General features: G+C 43.8%; 1 protein-coding gene across 7 annotated transcripts in view; it reads left to right on the forward strand.

Moving 5' to 3' along the window:
• Nucleotides 1-1,364: 1,364 nt before the first annotated feature.
• ccdc88ab (coiled-coil domain containing 88Ab) overlaps nucleotides 1,365-20,955 on the forward strand; it is a 65,114-nt gene continuing 45,523 nt past the window's right edge. For all 7 annotated transcript variants that reach the window (XR_011311498.1, XR_011311499.1, XM_069712222.1 and 4 more), the window contains exons 1-3: nucleotides 1,365-2,126; nucleotides 2,247-2,347; nucleotides 13,429-13,537. Coding sequence is in view for 5 of the 7 variants with exons in the window: in XM_069712222.1 (XP_069568323.1) it covers nucleotides 2,064-2,126; nucleotides 2,247-2,347; nucleotides 13,429-13,537 (273 nt within the window). In the remaining 2 variants the exon portion in view is untranslated. The remainder of the gene's footprint in view (nucleotides 2,127-2,246; nucleotides 2,348-13,428; nucleotides 13,538-20,955) is intronic.

Consider the following 20,955-nt stretch of genomic DNA (forward strand, 5'->3'; position numbering starts at 1 on the left):
AGCAGAGAAACACAGTGTAGTTCAAATAACTGGTTAACTTCTTTCAAATGTGTAGCGATGAGCCGCATATATCACAGTGACTCCTCATTACAGAACTTCATTCAGCAAGCACAAGTTCAGTTTGATTTGAATTAATCCGCCAATTGTATTATTTACTGCAACTTTTAAACACGGCTGCCAATTTCATTGAATTATTCTTTGGTCAATAAAATGAAAGGAAATAGTGGAAGATGGTGATTACAGTTTCCTGAAACCCAAACTAACGTTTTGAATGTCTTGACTTTCACTCTAAAACCAGATAGTCAGTTCACTGTGATATAAAAACAGAAAAAAGCAACGAAGCTTCACATTGGAAAGGTGGAGCTGGTTAACGTGAGGCATTTTTGTTTGGAAAATGACTTGAAGTATTCATCATTTATCAAAAAGTAACAAATCTTCTGTCTTTAACTTAACCCTGAGTAATCATTTGTGTGTCACGTTATTTTGATAATCAGGTCATGGGTCAAAGTCTTTTTTTTCATCCCCCCCCCCAAAAAAAAAAAACTTGTATTACAGTTAATTGAATATTTTGGATTTTAGTCTCCCGGTCAGACAAACAAGACATTTTCAGATGCAACCTTTCACGCTATATTATGATGCGTATTATTATTATTATTATTATTTATTTTTTTACAGTTTTCTGATATCTAATCTATCCAGAAATGATCAAAGAAATAACGGAAAGATTGATTGATTGTGGAGATAATTGTTAGTTGCAGCCCAAATGCGATGCGTTCACAAGAAGAGTGCATCATGTGAGTGTGATGTCACTAATTTCTCTGACTTGACAAAAGCTGTTTTTTAACCTCCTCTAAAGTACATTTACAGCCATCTGTTCGCCACCCACCAGGTGTCAGTAGCCCACCTGCCTCGCTGCCTCTAATGTACTGCATGCTGTAAACGCAGACAATGGATCACCTGCATTTCTACCTGCCAATGAAGAAGAAGAAGAAAAAAAAAGCTTCAACGTGCCAGAACAAAGATACAAATGTGTCTATCAACATTAAAGCTGCAAACAAACGTATTCCTCTTAAAACAACAAAAAAACAACAACAACAACAACAAAACTTTGCTTCTTTCCCAAAATGGTGATAAATTAATTTAACTGAGGCTGCGTGACAAAACGTTTTCTAAGAAACATTACTCAGACTCGGAACAAAACAAAAACAAAAAAAACGTGAGCAGGAAGGGATGCTTTGATCGGTGCCCTACTTTTCAGTTGGAGGAGAGGAGGCGGAGGGAGATGCGGAGGGGAGAGGCAGGGAGGCGGGACTCCGTGTCCTCCAGTCATCCTCTCAACTGCTGCTCTCAGTAGTGTGCGGCGTTTGAACGCAGGCAGACGGGAGGAGGAAGAGGAGTCACCGGCTCAGGAATGACTCCCCCATAAATAAGAGGAGGAAACCGAGCATTTCAAAAGCAGGAGCTGAAACCTCTGGATTTTTTGTTTGTTTGTTTGTTTTGTTCCCCCGCTCCCCGCCGCCGCACACGCTGGATATTTTTTCCTTTGATTTAGGCGCGTCGGAGGTTATATTTTGGTGAGAGTCCTCTCCTCTGAAATCTTCGCTCCTTCAGCGTTAACCCATACCTGGCTCAGGGCTCATGTAGTCTTACCTTTTTAACGCGTTTGTAGATAGACAGAGAAAACCTTTAACTGAGGTTTATTTTTTTATTATTATTATTATTATTATTATTTATAAACAAAAAATGTGACTCCGTGCCCTCCCCATGAGGTAGCCGAGCCCCGGTCGTTGACATCTGCAACATCTGGGTCGTGTCGAGAAGATTGTGGATTAACCTTTTTTTTTTTTTTTTTTTTTTCCCTTTTTTCTTCTTCTTCTTCTTCCTTCCTCCTTTCAGTGGCCTTTAGCCAAAATGAGCGTCGATTTAATTGAATTAACTACATGAGTGGAGTCTGAACAAACAGATATTTCTCCCTCGGAGTGCAAATACTCTCTTTTTTTTTTTTCTTCCCATATCTGCGGAAATAAACGGCGCCAGGAAAAAAAAAAAAAAAAAAAAAAAATATGGAAAGCGAGGTTTTCACGCCTGTGCTGGAGCAGTTCATGCTCACGCCTCTGGTCTGCTGGGTAAGCTCCCTAATTAATCATTCACGTGGGCCTCCAGCTCCCCTAAATTAATCACCTCTTGCGTTTTCTTTAGTGTTTATTGATTCTCTTAACACCTATTTGCATTGTTTTTGTTTTCAGGTGAAGACGGTGGGCCAGCCGACGGTGACCGATGGCACCCAGTTAGCGGAATATATTGAACTCGTGGACGGGATTTACCTGAACGAGATCATGCTGGAGATGTAAGTAATCTAGACACGCATTCAGAAATATGTGTTTCCTGCGTCGGGCAGCGTTGCAGCCAGATAAAAGGCAGGTGACACCTTCTAAATGTATAAGATATAGCATCCGTTTACACTAGTTAGACGGTCATATGTGCAGTTTGCTTCGTAATATAGGCTCCATAGGTGTGGAGGAGGGTTGAAATGATACGGGGTGTGTGTGTGTGTGTGGGGGGGGGGGGGGCTCTCGGTGGGGTCATCCCCTCAGGAGTAAATGAAGCCGCTGCAGCCTCTGTGTCCAGCACTTGGAATTGTCTGCTGAAGTGAATGTAGGCTGCACACAAAGGGACCCTGTATTGGGGGCAATGACAGGGCTGCACTGTCAGAAGTCTTTGCAGACAGTTATTGTCAGAGTCCACCATCAATCCTTGGTGCACGGATGCAGCGTGCTGCTCCACAACCTCCAGTTGCTCCGGTTATTTTTTTTATTTATTTATTTATTTATTTATTTATTTAGTGCGGTCACACTGCACACACACACACACCGTCATCTGCAGCAGGCTGGAAGACACCCCACCCCGCCCCTGGAAGCTGCAGCACGTTTCCTGCTGTGCTGTAGATTAAACTGGAAATAGTCGCCTTAAGCAGAGGCACGCTGGTTGCAGCAGAGTCAGGATGTAGATTACACAGCGGCGCCGCACAGATGCACCTTTTTTTTTAAATTATTATTATTTTTTTTTTTTATTATTCAATTAAAAGGGAAGTAGATGCTTTGGTAGAGTTAGACAGGTTGTATACAGGAGGAAGCAGAGGCAGTGTGTGTTAAATCCGTCTCGTCTTTCCAGTCACCTACTAGTACGTGCGCATCATGCCAGGAGACGGCTTTCCACTCCTTTGTCTGACTCCAGGCTGCTACTTCCCGCTAGCGGGACAATTTTTCACATTTTCCGCTAATGCTCCGCTCTACACTGTCAGCATTTACTCCCCTGTGTAAGGAGCGTTCAACCCAGGCGCCTCCCGCTGGAATTGATTTGCACTTCTCAAGAGATTATGTGTTGCACTCTCGGAAGATAAATGATCACGTCACCTCACATCAGTGTCTCGTATCCCAACGGTTAGATTGTCAGAATTGTACTGATAAAAGAAAGAAGAAGAAAAAAAAAAAAATCCAAATCCTCCACCCAGATGCTTCTTTGCGTTTCAGATTTGAATGTGGTAACCAGTGTGGGTTGTTTTAGAGGGATCGAGCTGTAGCTGCGTCGCACGAGGAACTGATTAACCCCACTGGCTGTTTCCTGTCTCTGGATGGTGATTCTCTTCTTCTTCCACTGTCCTCGACCTGTCAGTCTAACGAAGCCGCCTATAGCTTCGGGTTCAAACAACCGCCTCCACACCTCTTTCTCCTGCTTGTTTACCTCCTCCAGCTCACGACGCAGAGGTATCGAAACAGAAAGGTGTTTAAGGAAGGCTGTTCTGGGTTCATTTGGTTCCGGGGCCGTCTTTTTCCGTTTCCACACGCAGCCTCCTCAAAATAGTGAACAAGTCGGCGGTATTTTCAGAGCGTTTTTTTTCCCCCTGTGGGACCTTGTGTAGTGGAAAGAAACCGGAAAGGATGTGGATAGGGAGGGAGAGAAGAGGAGTGAGTGATGCAGAAAATGATATGCCAAATACCAAAGATTAAAAAACACTTTCGACTCGAGGGGGGGGGGGGGGGGGATACCCAAAGACACAGCAAGTGTGTGGAGAAGACTAATTAAAGCCCCGGTTTGACGTGCCGCACGGCAACTCCTCAGCTGCACACGTTAGGACGAAGATGTTTGTCCAGGCACTCGGTGGGATTTCTGTCTGCAAATAAATGGAAAGAGCTGGATGTGAATGTCTTTTTATGGCCGGTTGAACGCTACGAGAGAGAACAGCCAGCTCTGAGCTAAAATGAACGGTGACTGGCTTGGTGATCGCCTGACAGGATGTCGGGGATTGCCAGTCACACACACAGCCCTGTGTGTTTATGTGTGTGTGTGTGTGTGTGTGTGTGCGTGAGCGTGTGTGTGTGTTCTTTTTTTCTTTCTGTGCATTTGGTTTTGGACTGAGGCAGCTGTTGGTAGTCATCTTGCCCCAGCCGCCCTCCCACACAAAAGGGCTACAGTACTGGTCAGATGTGATGTTGGTGAGGCTGCTCTTTGTCTGCCTTCTGTGCGTTTAAACTCCACGAGTCTCGGCTAAACTGGAATATCATGGTAGTAAAAATGCGTGTCACAATTGTACATCTACCCTCTGCAGCTGCCGCTGCAGACTTCTGGATAATTGCATTGATCAAAGATGAATGTTTTTTGTTTTTGTTTTTTGTATTTAAAAAAAAAATGTATCTACCGTATTTTTCGGACTATAAGGCGCACTTAAAATCCTTAAATTTTCTCAAAAAATGGACAGTGCGCCTTATAATCCAGCGCGCCTTATGTATGGTTACTTGTTGTGCTTATTGATCGATTTGTATGCGGTACAATGCGCTCAAAAATCTGTCGAAATGTGTAAGTACGACTTTGGTAAGGCAACGGAGCCGCTCCGCTCAATGGGTATTCGGAGCGTTACGGTACGCCGAGTCGCGACCTGATCGGCCCTGTAACAGGAATGTAAATGTCTAAACTAAAAGTGCATTCATGTAAGGCAGCCCGCGCCCGGAGTATGCGTTAGCCACAATAAACCAATCAGAGAACAGTATTTAGTACGCTTACCCCCTCCACTTTTTATACATAATACTTACTGTGCTTCAACTTTATATTGCAGTACATTTGTGTGTATGTAAAAGGACTCCAAAAATGGCACCTGTTAAGAGGCATGCTTACGAAGCGGGTTTCAAACTCCAAGCAATTAGCTGCGCAGCGGAACGTGGGAATAGAGCAGCCGCCAAAGAATTCAACATCGATGGATTTTGTGGAAGAGGAATGAATCGATAAGTGAGTGTATTTTTCTGTACCGGTATTTGTTGTTACAACTGAGTTGAATAAAGTTTGATTTACCGGACTGTGTTGTTTTGCTTAATGCGCCTTATAATCCGCTGCGCCTTATAGTCTGAAAACTACGGTAGTTGAAATGGGACATCGGTGTGGAGTAAACGCCCCCTCCCCCCTCTCCTCCCTCCTCCTCCTCCCCCTCTCTCTTATTAAAAGTAGCTTCGAAACCACAGGTGAGTTTCCCCAACCTCTTTTGAAGGGCCGCAGGCGATAACGAACAGCGACTGTATTTGTTTGGCTCCCACAAAATCGCTCTTTGTCTCACTTGTACGCATTTTAGTTTTCTCCCCCCCCCCCCCCCCTCCCCGACGCCTTACAATATAGTGTAGAAAGTGTTAGTTGGAGGTGTTCTGCTCGCGGTTGATCCAGTCGTGCTAAAAAAAAAAAAACAACTCCGCTGGTGTTTGCCTCCAAAAAAACAAAACAAAAAAACGCCACACATAATACTGCGTTAGAAAGTTTAAAGGAAATGTTCTCTCGAGTTGAAAACAAAACTACAAAGATTATATACATCTATTAGTAGATGGAAACATTCAGCTATGTGCTAAACGTAGTGTTATAATTTGACTGTAAAACACACACATATATATATATATATATATATATATATATATATATATATATATCTCACGTATACATCTCATATATGGTCTCACTTGCAGCTAAAGAAACTGGAGCTTTTCTCTGCGGTATCAGTTGTTGGAGGATAAGCCTCGGTGCTGCCGTGTGAACGTCTCTATCCAGCTCTCCGGGAGAGAGAGACGTGGCCGAGCGGCTGGCAGCAGTTGTCATCAGAGACAGTGAGAGAGAGAGAGAGCGAGACCAGGATTATCTAACGGTTTGGACAGACGACCAGATGGCACCGTGACCCCTCCCGCTCCCCCTGCCCCTCGTGTGACTGACATTACCCAGCCAATTAGACGGCCTCCGTAGTGCTGTCAAACCAATTAGCTTCCCCGCCCAGCAAGAAGGCGCCAATTAAATTTTTGTCAGAGTGACAACTGTCCGGTCGAATTCTCCGCTCTCCTGCCAATTGTTCAGACCCGCGGTGTCTTCCGTTGGCCCGTCAACCGGTCAGTCCGTCCTCCAACAGCCCGCCGGGGGACGGAGTTATGCGACCGAGGTAGACGGGCACATTGGGTCGCGTTGTCTTTAAGAACTTTTTTTTTTTTTTTTTTTTTTTTTACACAATGAAAAGTTGTGCAACCCAATTTTAATCCTGAAAATTAGTCCTGAAGAAAGCGTGGAGTATTAAAGCATTTTGGAGGAAGAATGCGGCTACACGCGTTCTACCGGTTCATGTTTCTGTTGGCGTGAATATCCAGACAGATCCGTGCATGTCTGCAGATCTGACGGCTGCACACACTGCGAATGAGAGCGCGCATGAAGTGAACCGAACTGCCACCTATCGACGGTTTTCAGCTGCGTGTTTTGGCCGCAGACGTCATGCAGGCGAGGTAAAAACCTACGGATCGGTTCATATTGAGGGCACATTTAAAAGCCTCTTTCTCTCGTGGCTACATTTCGGCATAACTCCAGACGACAGGTCGTGCCGTCCTGTCCGCGGCCGGCATCTTTCAATGACAGAATTGGCTTTTCAGCACGTCAAACACTCAGAACCTTGACAGATGTGCTTGTGGAAGAGTTTTCGAGGGGGGGGGCGGCACTAAATGACGCGTGTTAGTTTAAGTCCTGGACCGCTTAATGTTGGCTGTCAACTGGCTTCATTTCATTCTCCAAGTCATTTTTATGGCACCATATGGAGATTACATTATGCTTCTACTTTGCTTTGGTGAGCCTTTTGTTTCTCCGGTAGAATATTCAGAGGTTAGACAGCCATCTGGCAGAGTTTAATGTAGCATCGGGAAGAAAAAAAAAAAAATCAAAAATCCTCATACAAAGAAACATATGTGTCAAAGTGTCTCTACCTTTCATTTCATCATTCCGTTCGTAATGATGTACTGCTTTTAAACTGTATCAAGCTCCTGTGTGTTGGAGATGGTTTGATGTAGAAATGAACATTTTAAGACATCTTTTTTACATGGCCCTTTTAGGTCTAATTAACCATAAGACATGAGGCTTCTTAATGGGATTTATGAAAGATCATTAATATGTCATTTTGAAGAAAATGGGTAAAAAAAACAACAAAGGAGATTCACATATTTCCGAATTTCAATCATCACTGATGAGACTTGATGAACATTGAACATTTCCAACAATGTTCACAAATGGTCTTTTGAAGATGATATTTCTTCCTTTGCTGGTTTGCTCCCTTGTTTCATTCATCAGATTGGACAGGAGCTTTGATTGGAACAAGGATAATCTGTCATAAATTAATTGTTTGAAGAATTTTTCAAGCAAAAAAAAAAAAAATCGGCGGCCTCGCTTCTTAAATGTGAGGATTAGTTCCTTTTCTTTGTCATGTAAGTGGAATTTCTTAAGCAATTAATGTAGAAAATAATCAGTAGATTCATTCATAATGAAAATTCTAATTTTGATTTCTAAATAAATTATAGTATTATAATTTTTAGCTGCTGCCCCAGATTGAATCATCTTATTTTCTCCCTTGCCTCCATCAACTCATTCGTCTCCTTCATTCTATCATCATTTCCCAGCGCCCACCGCATCCTTCCTCCTGCTGGTGTCTTCATCATTTCTGTCCACGCCTCACCTCGGCTCCTCTCGCTCTCCTTTCTTTCTGCTGTTTCCTTTTTTTTTTTTTTTTTTTTTTTTGAGCAGCATGTTTAAGCCTTTGTTGGCTTTCTCCAAGGCGAGTTACAGCAGACATTTTTTGGATTCCAGCTGGAGACGAGAGTGGAGGCAGGCAGATCTGCTGCTGGGGTGTCAGTCAGTCTGTGCGCTTCCCCCACTGCTTCTGCCCAGACTGGGGAGAGTAGGAGGAGGGGGGGGGTTGAGCGTAAAGTTGGACATTAATCTCGCCGCACTCGTAATCATCTTCGTGCCGCGCCATTCCCTCTGCGTCTCTCGCGCAGGAAGATGCGTATCATGCGAGGCAGGAAACGGCAGCTGTGACCTTGAGAGGACAAAACTTTAACATGGCTGTGTTAATGTGGGGCGCTCGGAACCGAGGGCACGTTTTACTCCACGGGGGCCGCTGGGGGAGTTTAGCTGCACATTTTCTCTTAGTTTCTCAGTTCTAGCAATGCAATGCAATGCAAAAAAAATCTGATTTGAAGTTTTGTTGACACTTGAAGCCAATGCATCCTCATATTTCTGTGAATTTCAGAAAATTAAACTGTCGATTGTGCTTTCATTTGACTATAAATGAATCACAGCTTTTCACAATTTAGCATTGTATTTTTGGATGCACTGGTATTCATTCATTTATTTACCTTCATTTCAAATTTCCATTTAGACCTGCTTTATATGTGATTGAAACGTATCTGCTTCCATTTCCTGGGTTAATTTGCTGCTGCTGATGTTTCATGTAAACGCAACACTTCCTCCACCTGTTTCACATTTCTAGTCCTTGAGTGGCTCGGGTGACAAAAAAATCCCATCTGTCCCCCTGGAAGATTTCTGCCGTGAAACATCTGCAGGAAGTCTTGAGTTTCATGACCAGCAGCTTAACACTGGGAATTAACAGCAACGTAGAAATAATCGTTGACCGGCTGCAATATTTGTTCCAAAGAGGAGCTCGGAGCAGCAGATTAGTGAGTGAAGCATGATGGCGCACCGAAGGAGTTGTGCGCTCCGCTTTTGGCCTGTGAGACACAACATTTTTTGTGTTGAAGTGCTTGTAAAATACTCAGATCACTTCCAGCTTGGCAGGAATGAGTTTATAGGCAGAGGAGAGGAATGAGAAGAGGCCCCGTGGAAACAGAAAGACAAAGAGTAGAGCCGCGAGAAGCCAAGTCAAGGAAACAGGGTGATGAGAGCCAAATACCGATGGTCACATCCTCACTGGGCTGTTTATGTGGTGGAGTTCCCATGAGAAAAGGGGGGAGAGGGTTGAGGGGGGGGGGGGGGGGATCTAAGAGTTGCAGTTGATGCTATTACAAGCATATCATTTTTTTTTTTAATGGTCTGTAATAATATAATCTGCATTTACTGCCCTAATGTGGAAGTATAAAGGACGGTGCGGTGACATGTGAAGCCCTGAGGTCACTGGTCGGTTCTTCATTAGTTTGAGATTAATCGAATTTGTAAAGATACTTTTTAGCTCCCGTTTCTGCTTTTCTGTATTTTTTTTTTTTTTTTTTTTTTTGGTCAGTGTGTTGACGTTCGCTCCAGTATAACGGGATTAAAGCAGCTGTCTAGTTAGCGTGCAATGAGACTGCACTCGGAGCACCAATAGTTCTCTATATAATTCCAGTTGTCCTACCAGCTAATCGGACACTTCACTAACAAAAAAAAACAACCTGTGTGCGCCTCCTGTGTGTTTGTGTTCCCTCTCTCACATGGACTGTGTGCGCCTCCTGTGTGTTTGTGTTCCCTCTCTCACATGGAGGCACAAACACACACTCCCCCGCTGTGTTTGGACAGTACCGCTCATAAGCTCTATCTCCAACACGTGGCCAAATGCAGCCTGCCTTCTTCTCTTTGTGCGTGTGCATTTAGCCTGCTTGCTGCATTTCTCTCTCTGTGTGTGTGTGTGTGTGTGTGTGTGTGTGTGTGTGTGTGTGTGTGTGTGTGTGTGTGTGTGTGTGTGTGTGTGTGTGTGTGTGTGTGTGTGTGTGTGTGTGGGCATGTGCCTGGCTACCCACGCTGACTGTAATGTAGCCTGTCATATATAGGTTAGCACTGCTCCCTAACCTATCCAGCCAATCAAAGGCAGCCGATGAGAGGAGAAAGCCCAGTGGCCCCCGACTGTACATCGGGCCGCAGCGCCGATCGACGGCACCGATGGACCGGCTTATTGACTGGCCGTCTGGCCGACTTGCTGACTAGTTGTCTGTCCTGTTGGCTGTTGAGCTGGCTTTACCTGTCTATCGCTAATCTATTTGTCTATTTGAAGTCTTAGGTTTACTGTATCAGCAGGGGGGTGGGGTCGGGGCGGGGGGTGGGGGTGGAGGACTACTGTTGCTGTTTTAAGTCGCTGTATTTATTCGCCTGCTGATCCTCAAGGGTGTCGGCCCGTCCCCGCTTGTACGTGTGGCGTCAGAGATGGCTGCATCGTGTGGCGTTGTTGTTGTGGCCGCCATGTTCTCCGCTGACTGTGATGATGACGCTGGACGAATGTGTGAATGGGAAACTCTTTTCTTGCTTCTTTTTTTTTTTTCTTTTTCTCTCCCACCACCCTCCTCGCCCTGACAGGATTACAGCCCTCTTTAATTAATGTGTTAAATAGACCCCCTACTGTGGACCTCAAATGGGTGTGTGTGTGTGTGTGTGTGTGTGTGTGTGTGTGTGTGTGTGTGTGTGTGTGCGTGCGCCAGGGGGAGATGGGGTGGTCACATGACTGTTCATTTAGACCAGTATTAAAAAAAAAAGAGCTCTATGTCCGCCTGATTAGCACGTGTGTGTGTGTGTGTGTGTGTGTGTGTGTGTGTGTGTGTGTGTGTGTGTGTGTGTGTGTGTGTGTGTGTGTGTGTCTCTCAGGGTGGAGGCTGATCAAAAGGCTAATTAACACATCCACACTGCAGCCAGTTGACCTAACAGACGAGCTTTTTCATTTAAAACCAGGAATTTTCTCTATTTTCTTTGCATAACATAATATCTATTGTGCTTTATTCAATTGTGGATTTTTAGAGTAAAGCTAAAATGACGGTTGGGAACTCTGCATGTGTATCTTCCTCTTTGTACGGCTTGATTTACGTGAAATAGACATATTGTTTACTGTTTATTAAATCACTGGCCGTAGAAACAGAGCAGCAGGATTGTAAAGTGATTAGGAGGATGCAACCATTCAACCAGAAGTCCCCTTTGACTGCGAGCTGAACGTCATTGAAGCAAAATACATCGCTCACCTTTGACCTCGTCTTTCCGGGGGGGAAAAAAAAAAGAGGAAAGATTATATCCCGCCTCTTGTGTAATTTCACGATTATTTAGCTGCATACACAGACATGGCTGCGCTGTTCTCCATTTCAAGAATGCAGATACAGGCATGCACACACATGCGTGATATGATGCGCTACACACTGCATGCATGCATTCATAAGCCCCCCCCCCTCCTCCCCTCCCCTCCTCCTCAGGTCTTGTTGACCCTCTTATATAGGTCACTGGATGTACACGCTCTGAAGTCCGGAGTGTGTATCATGAAACCATTGAGCTGCGCTTTGACATTGCCGATGGAAGGCTGTGAAAATATGAAGTGTTGTTTTCCTCGACGATCACAGGTCAAATATCTGTAATTAATTGCAGAAATATGATTTTTAGGGTTTGATGGATTTTGCTTTGAAGCTAAAAAAAAAAAAAAAAATGACACGGATTGTGAAAATGTGCTTTTCCCGAGCAAATTACTATAAAGTTGCATTTGTCTCTGAACAGTGAAATGCACGTTTCAATTCTGTAACAATATATTAGAATAGATAAAAGTGTTGTTTCTATTGATATCTTTATTATTTAATCATGAATTTATTCACAATTGTGTTTCCTTTGAACATGGCTGTAAGACTTTCTGGCTTTGGGTGTGATGATGCTCCTCGTGTTTACTGAGCTGTAATGTTAATACTGCTAATTGTTAGATATTTCTTTATTCGCGTCAGCTGAGGAGACAGCCGGCCCCGCACACTGTTGTATTGTTGTCAGTCGTGGTAGCTGGGAAACGTCACATGTACACAAACAGCAGAAATCTGTAATCATCTCTAATACATGAGAAAAATTGGCAAACATTTGTCGGGGCATTGAGTGGGAGATTAGAAAACTACTGGTGGGTTTTGCTGAAGGACATTAATTATGTGCTGCCAATGTTTAGAAATCTAGTCAAAGGAGATTAAAAAAAAAAAAAAAAAGAATTCAGCTGCCAAATAAACAGAGTTTAAAGTTCTTCATTGAGGCTTTCTCACAGTTGAGCTGCCGCAGTCTCGGTCAACACAGGAAAATGTTCAAACCAGAACAATTGAATTGAAAAGAGTTGACTGTATTGTAAACATAAAACGCACACAGATGCATAGGTATAGGTGTAAAGTATGACAGCAAAGGGCTCCTCTGCTGCTCGGTGAAGTTCTGCTCTAAGGTTGCTGCCTTGTCGCCGCTTCGCTTCTGTGAGTCTAGGAAGCTGGAATTCCCCCCAGGGGATCCGCAGATATCACATTAGGTCCACAGGTCTTGCATAGCGTCAGTGCGTTTAACCTTTAACTTGCCATTTCAACAAGCTTTTCATCGATCATTAGTCGTGCCGTCGCTGAACTTCACAGGCGAAACATGGGAAAGTGATCAGCTGTTAAACGATGCGTCGTACTGACAGATAGCCGGCATGTCAAACATTCCACAGACGGGCACAGAGACAAACTACTCAAATGATCTACCAAATAGTTTGAAGAAGGAATGAGGTGAGATGAGGTTTGGTATTCTGAAGGTAATTCCCAGATATTACAGATGGTTAATTGTTGAGCTGTTGAAGAGGCGGTGCTCTGAGAGCGTGAGGAATTTCGGAGGCTCACTGAAACATGTTGACACCCGTGATAACGTCAGTGGTCGTGCACGCTCCTTTTCAACATCCCACGGGCGACTCTCAGCCGCATAAAGACGCAGATAGCACTAAGGAGGTACTTCTTCTATTTAATTGAGACAGATGAGGGCAGACAAACGGTACGCTACCTCGTTGTTGCCTTAAAAAGTAAACGCCGCGTGGAGGCATTTCAATTTTGTTTATGTCGGCAATAAATTTAATTTGAAGGCTGGAGACGTTCCTGGTGCCAACAGATCGAAAGGGCGTCATTTTTATTTGTCTTCTAATGTGTCTGTGGTTCCTTTGGCACGTCGATGTCACTGGGCCTCCTTTAACAAGAGTCTGCTGTCACTGTGGTGCGAATGTTTCTGGCTCAACACACACCGGCTCCATCACACACAGCAACATGGTGTCAAACTGAAACATGCCGTCGGTATTTCAAACAATCCAGTGACACACTCCTGTAAACGATGATTTTAAAATGTGATGATTATTAAATATTTAATTTTCCCCTGCAGAAATCCGAAGGCCACCGTGCAGCGGACCAACAAGAAAGTGAACAATGACTCGACACTGCGCATCCAGAACCTTTCTATTCTCACCAGGCAGATTAAAGCCTACTATCAGGTCAGATTTCTCTTCTTTTTTTCATTCTTTTTTTTTTTTTTGCTCGATCATAAGTGAACAGTGTCCACGTTGAGGTGAAGGTTAGGACGTAGCTGCGGTCCTAAACTGTTCCCATGTTCTCTTCTGCCTCTGTGGGGGTGGTACTCATTCAAATGACGGGTTTTTACCACCGAAATTACAGTTTAAAAATATAATCAGAATTGGCTTTAACTCGCACAAGCCCATGCCACATAAACACCGAGCTGTATAAACAGAGATGTGCGTGCATGTGTGCGTGTGCGTGATGTGGTAACATGACCCCCATGCAGACATCAAATAAGGTGCAGTAAATACAAAGAGACATCAGAAATGTAGAACACACTGATGTGGTTATACATCTTCTTCCTCCTCTGATGAATGTTTCCTATTTATTTATTGATTCATTTGGTTCCTTCTTTTTTTAATTTTTTTTTATCTCAAAACTATGAATGTGCCGGCTTGACATCCTGTTCTGGACTCAGTTTGTCCCAGACAGAGCACGCACAACTCCCCGTATGCCTACAAGCGTCAGCCCGAGATGTGAAGGTGATATAAGCGCACACGTGGCGAAGTTTAATCTCGTGTTCAGTCCGTGTTTACAGCCGAGCACGTTATCATCTCATCAGGCCCTGAAACATGTCGCTTCCTGTTCTCGCCACGGTTGATGACTACTTGGACCAGAAGGAAATAATTGAAACTTCCCGTTCATATAATGAGCTAAGTAGCAGTAACAGAGGAAAGATGAGAGGATGGGTTCCTTGATGTTGAGATATCAGAAAGAAAGCAGCCACGCGCACACGCAGCGCTTCCAGGCATGTTCGGTGCACCGATCACAACTGGAAAGCTGTGAACGCAGGTTAACATCGCGCTGATACATTCGCACATAATCGATCTTGATCTTCTCCGGACCGCTTTGCACGTATCGGACACCACGTGGGTGATTCGCCTGTGTCTTAAACAACTTGATTTGCAGCCCGTAGTGGAGGCCGGATGCCAAATAGTCTTCTATCATCCATCTGTCTCTGTGGCTGAGTGTAAAATTGTACTTCTTTTTTTTTTTTTTTTGTTTCCTTCTTATCAGTGCTCACAATTTCTCACAGATGATTTCAAACATGAGAGATGGTGGTAATACGGAGTATCAGTTTCATTTTGATGTGGATGTATGAATCCACCTGCATACATTTTAGATGCAGTTTTTTTTTTTTGGTATGACTTGAGATCCTGAACTCTAACTGACCCCTCGCAAATGCACCTCGGGCTTCAAATAGCGAAACCGAAGCCTGGCTGCGTGAACGGTCCGAGTCTCCACACAAACGAGAAGCCGTGGCAGGACGCCGTTACAGTTGTGCAGTTCTTTGCCTTCATCATGTTTTCGTTCTCACGCAGCATTGCTTCAAATCCCACCGTCGGTCCTTTACCGTGTGCAACCGTTATGCCAATTGTGAAACCTGCAAGCTTCGCAAATCCAAACAATCCAGAGAGAATATGATTCACTGCTGCAACCGTGTCTGATCTGTGTTTATGATAACCGGGAGTTTGGCGCGACTCGGTGTGCTGTTGCGACAGCGCGGTGACTTCAGGAATGTCATCATGGCCGAGCAGCAGCGCTGACAGAAACACCGATTTTAAACACTTCAGATTTAACACGGTGAGCCATCTTGTTGCTGGCTGTGGCTGCACAAAGCCTGTTGAACGAAACCTTTCACATAATTTGTAGTATTTCCATTTAAATTCTTTTACATTTTTTTTTAAAGCATGAAATTGAGAATAAATCATTTAAACGGTAAGATACCTTTCAGCTGAACGTCATGACGTTTTCTCTGTAATTCTGTTGGAATGAACCTCAGCAGGCCTTAATATTGTTTTTATTTATTTAGATTGTTTATTCATCTGCTGCCTGTATGTCTCAAGTCCGATTTTTAATTTAGACATTAGTAAATTAGTGAATTGCTTTGTTACGTCATTAATTAGCTGCCTTGTTTCTGAATATCCTGTTAATCACCCCTCAGTCATCTTATTTAAACAGGCAGCCTATTGTGTAGACTTTTAACATTTATAAGCCGAGAAAAGCTCCGCTACTCCTCCTCAAATGGCCGGCCTGTCACAAGACTCGGTGTTTGGGTCAGCTGAGGGTTAAGTAGTGACCAGGACAGTCTGTGGATGATGAGATGATGGGCAGGGTTAAGGACAATACCCGGGGGCGACATGGGTAACTCTGTTAGCCCCCGTATTTTTAACGTTCTGCATCTTGGTTCGTTAACGCCATAATATCAGACTTCTTTTAGGAGGCAACTTTCAAAATAATAAGCGATTAACGATTGTAAACTTAAATCTCGTCTATCTTTGAATTTTGCCGTTTACGTTTAGCTGCGTTTGTAGTCCCGTTTAAAGTCGTACACCTGGTCAGCAGATTTAATAATGTCTTAAAAACGTACTGAATTAAATTCAGATGAATGGCCAACTTTTTTGACCAATTATTAATTTAAATTCCTTCCTTCTTTTCTGAAAAACGTGTCCTCTTCTGGGATGAATAATTAGTTGATCGTTCGACATGGTGATTCTCTGACTTCCTGCTCGATTACATGGAAGCAGGTCGACGAACGCGGCTGAACGGGCGTTGTTTTGTTTCGTGTACACACTGCCGTGTGGTTTTAGCTTCAGGTGGACATTGTACGCCAACAAAGAAACCGTTGTTGGTCGACGTTGTTTGATTAATCTTCCCTATTTGTCAGAGCGTCGCTCTGTTGACCTCCTCGTCACGCCATTGTTCAGCCGCTGGTGTCTGCAGGCTCAGACTCGGAGACCACCTACAGGTTTAATCCCTCATAGTGGCCTGTTGTCCTCGCTGTGTGCCCCGTGATGGCCTTTTAGGGACTTAGCTGACCACCAAAGGGTTCCTTGTAAAATGCATTTGCCCGTTTTAATTGGACATTTTAATCCATATTTTAGACTGAAGCCAGGCTGCGTGACTCACTATGTCATTAGAAGACATACAAAGTCTTTATTTGGTAAAACCTATTAGGGTGAGACTCACTTTGTTTGCCACTTTTTTGTACGTTTGATTGGTAATTGGTGATCGGTCTTTTTACTATATCAGATATGCCTTTCACTGTATGGCATGTGCAATAATTGTAGCAGGGAAATACATTTCGAAAGGGCAAATTTAGAGATTAAATCTGGTCTGAAGTAGGCCAAGATCCAAAATGCAGGAGCGCTAAGGATGAGAAACCGTAAGATGATACAAACTGTCCGCTCTTTGGTGATAAGGCTGCGGACGAAAACACGAGTACTACGAAGCAGACACGCATGAATTTGTGCAGTTTTGCCCCGTCATGCATGCGTTCAGCCTCCCGACAACACGCGTGCAGCCGGTGTTCTTGTTTTGGCTCTGAACTGTAGCTCGCTGCATCGGAAATGAAACGGTGAGTTAAAGATGAAAGTATTGACTGTCAGCTTTTAGGCGAGGGTGTTAACACCTCCATATCTGTTGAACGGTGTGGGAGTTATGGCTTCTTTTTTTTTTTTTTTTTATCTATAAATGTGCGAGTGTCCTACTCTGTTTTCCCAATTTAGCTCTTCAACCTCTGTCACAGTTTCGGAGCCAAAACAGCGGAAAATGTGTCACTGTCTGAATTCCTTATGGAAAAATGGCTTTGTATTTTTGCTTTATGTGCTGGTCACCGTTCCCCGTGATTGTTTTCTCGCTTACCGGTTTCACGTTTCTGCAGACCTTTGGATGAAGACGGTACCATTCATGTCTCCGGCTGATGGAGTTACCAGGTTTTCAGTTCACTGTGCTGCTGAGCAGACTTGAAGTGAGTTGAAGCCTTGTACAGTTGGATGCTTCCTGCGAATCGATAAAACGATCTCACTGTTTGAACTCGCACTTTTAATTCAATTCGATAAAGTGTTTTTTCAGGTCAGAATCTGTTAGAAACAATCTCAAACGTTTGGTCCGCTCGTTGGACAGAAGGCAGACAACTCAATAGGTGATTCATGATCTGACGTTAATGCAGCGATGCTTTCTAAACACCCGTGCACTGATGTGTTGTCTCCTCCTGTAAAAGCTTTATATTTCGCGTCCGGAAGGGAGGAAAGGACTTTATTAGATTTGAGCCTCTGCTGACTCGACAAAAGATCTTCTGGTGTCGAGACTAAACTAATTTATTAACCTCGTTTTATAGCATTAAAGCCAGACAGTTGTGGATTCTTCCTGGGACTTTCCTTTGTCCCTCCCCCCCTCCCCTCCCGTCCCCCCTTCCCTCGCCCCCGTGGCCTCTGTGTGAGATGTAATCCAAGGAGCGTGTGTGCAGAGGCTGCGAGAAGTGTGTCGCTCAACAAGGAGCTCAATAATGATGGTTTTCATTTCTGGGGCTCACGTTGAGCTCAGTTTGTGTCGGAGTTTCTGCGTTCAAAGTCTCCATCATCGTTCTGCCAGAGTAGATTGTGTAGGAGGAGGTCGACGTCTAGACGGTCTTCCACTATGATTTGTAGAATCTGGTGAACACATCGAGGCTGAACTGTAAGCACGTGTGCGCTCGTCCGTGTGAATGTAGTTTTTCATGTTCAACAGAAGCTGGCGCGGTGATTGCTGCAACATATTTTCGAACAGTGAGAGAAAGGGAAGTTTTCCTGCTAGCAATTATTGCATTGCTGTTTTTGTGGGATGTTGACTTTTCTGGTTACTCAGTCATTTCTGAGCAGCGGAGTCCACTGAAGGTTTCATTGCTCTGGTGGTCAGTCCAAATATATGCAGGGCCTCTTTTTAATTTAGTGGCCTTGGTTTGGCATCCTGAAGCGGGCTGTAACGTGGAGCCGATGCCAGCCGAACTCAATTCTTTGTGCTTTTACTGGATTTTCTCAAAGCCCGCTAAGTGAATCCCTTTATCCTGGTTTACAAACATCAGGCCCGGGGAGCATCTGGTGTCATTCAGTGTCAAAACGGATCAGTCGGACTGATGGGAGCGGGGAAAATATGATTCTTAGTTGTTTACAAAAACATGTGTCAACTGTGGTGGATGTAATCAAATAAATGTTTGGCTGATTTGCACAGAAATGTGTTTCTCTGCTCCCATCCTTAAAGCGTTAGAAATTACTTTAGAAAATAAGAGCACCTCTGTGTGCCACTGCTTTGGTATGGGGTATAGGGTGTGGCGTGAAGGCCGGTAGCTCTGTTTTGACGGTTTGAAGGGGAAACATAGGCCACCATTCATACGCAGGGTGCCTGGCACCAGACCTCTGCGAGGCTCTTTGGTATATTTCCCAGTAATGTAGGTTATCAGACCTTCTTTTTCGTGTGATATTGGTTATCATCTGCAGACCAGAGACCAGCCTGAGAATATTTTCATTCCCCTTGGGCACACTGAGAGGACGTTTCACAGTCCCTTTGGCCACTTTCTCCCGCATCCTGTCTTTCGCGCTTGTTTTAAAATGAGCATTCAATGTTGGAATTTGTAATCCAGATGTTTATCGGTCTGCCGGCATTAAACCTGAACAAGCATGAAACCTCAAGATAAGTTCACTGCCTTGACTCTTGCCAGTCTGTGTGAACGTATGTGCTTAATTATTAACATCAAGCTTTTCTCCTCACCTGCTGTCTGAATCACGATCTATTATCACGCGTTATACGCCATTTTCCTCAAAGTGTTCTGCCGGGAATCCGGTGACTTCCCCGTGTTGGATTGGCGCACAAGAGGCCGGCTTTATTTCTTGTTGATCTAAAGCCTCACAAAGATGATGTTTTACTGTAGCAGACAAACACTAACACGCATACAGGACAAAGCTTCACCATGAATCATGTGCAGACATGAATACAGTCTGCTGCGACTGGAGCGATGGAAAATAGTTTTTCTTGTTGACTCCATCAAAAATTACAGATTTTTGCATCGAGACAGTGTTTTATTTTTTAAAATTTTTTATTGATTGCCTTCCAGTGAAACTAAATCAAAATGTATAAATACATTCTTTGTTTTGTTTTATACAAGTCTGAAATACCCCACTGCTCCATTCAGCATCAGTCATGAGCGAATCAGTTTATTAGGGCATGTGCTTGCAGCCGCAGGCTAAATGTGTGTTGTCATGCAGACTTGCATGCTAGCTCGTCTGAATATCCTGCTGACGGTGTTAGCTTTCTGGCTAGGTTTTTATAAACACTCACACAGGTAGTGGGCAGTCAGACATCACTTCGGGGACTATAAATCAGTCTAGGGGTGATTCACATCGATCTGTCTGGCTCACAAACGTCAAGCTTTTAAGCCTCATTTCCTTGTTCTGTTCCTAAAACTTTATCCTTGCTTAATGAAAGACAGATTGAAGAGCCGCTTAAAAGCAACAACTTCCACACATCACTATTGATTCCCCAAATCAAAATTTGACTATATTAATAAGAGCTATCATGTCATCATATACTTAATTGTGCACCGTTGCTAAAAGTAGTTGTTGTTACTTTTTTCTTGTTAAGTTGAGCAGATGCAACAACCGCAAACTGAATATAACAGATTAAAGTAGAGTCGGTCGAACACGCTCAGTTCAAGTGAAATTGATTTACAAAAAAACAAAAAAAAATCATCTTGCTGTGGTGCAGATTTTTCTGGTTTCATCATTCATGTTTCTTTTGTACTTTTCTTGATCTGAAACAAGGGACACATTCTAGTAAATTTCATTCAAGTGTCACTTCTTGCTGCTGGCTTTCTAATCAGCGACTTACTGTAAACACGCAGTCGCTTATCTTAAGAGTCATATGTGTTTTTTTTAAGATGTTAATGTTGAGCGTTGTTCCCTTTTTACACCCAGAACCGCTCACCGGTCACGTCATGTAATCACAGCCTTGAGTGGGAAGTGATCACGGCCTAACCAAAATAACGCCGCGTTCTCGTATGTGCGCACACGTGTCTGCAAGCAGTTTCTTTGTGCATGTCGCCTTGTGAGGCAGAGCACATGTGAAGGGGAATTTGTGGCAGTTATGGTGTAGAATAGGTTCCCATATGCTGAAAGGGAGCTATTTTTAGGCTCGAGCAGCGCTGCTGCGTTACGTGGGAGAGGGGGAAGCTAGAAAACTGGGTTCTGCTTTTCCATGACTAAACTGGAGCAACTATCTGCGGGAGTCGCAGCTCTGTTTAAAAAAATAAATGAAAAAAGGTCAAATGATTTTTTTTCTTTCTAATATTCAAACACGAAGCGGTTTTGAAGGTGTTCGTACTGTCTTAACTGAGCAGTCGCACCTTTTATATTTCAAAATGTCAAAGAAAGGAAGCCTACTTTTCCTCCAACCTCCCAAACATCCAATCCGGCAGCAACACATCGACTTTAAACCGTCACTGCAAAATCCAATTATCACAACTGCTCTGCAAATGTTGCTGCTACGAAGCCTTTCAGTAAATTAAACCGGATTGCAAACAGCC

This window comes from Brachyistius frenatus, unplaced genomic scaffold, assembly GCF_029030835.1.
Source record: "Brachyistius frenatus isolate BFR_SWC_R1_liver_20210118 unplaced genomic scaffold, ASM2903083v1 Contig_108, whole genome shotgun sequence".
Classification (NCBI taxonomy): Eukaryota; Metazoa; Chordata; class Actinopteri; family Embiotocidae; genus Brachyistius; species Brachyistius frenatus.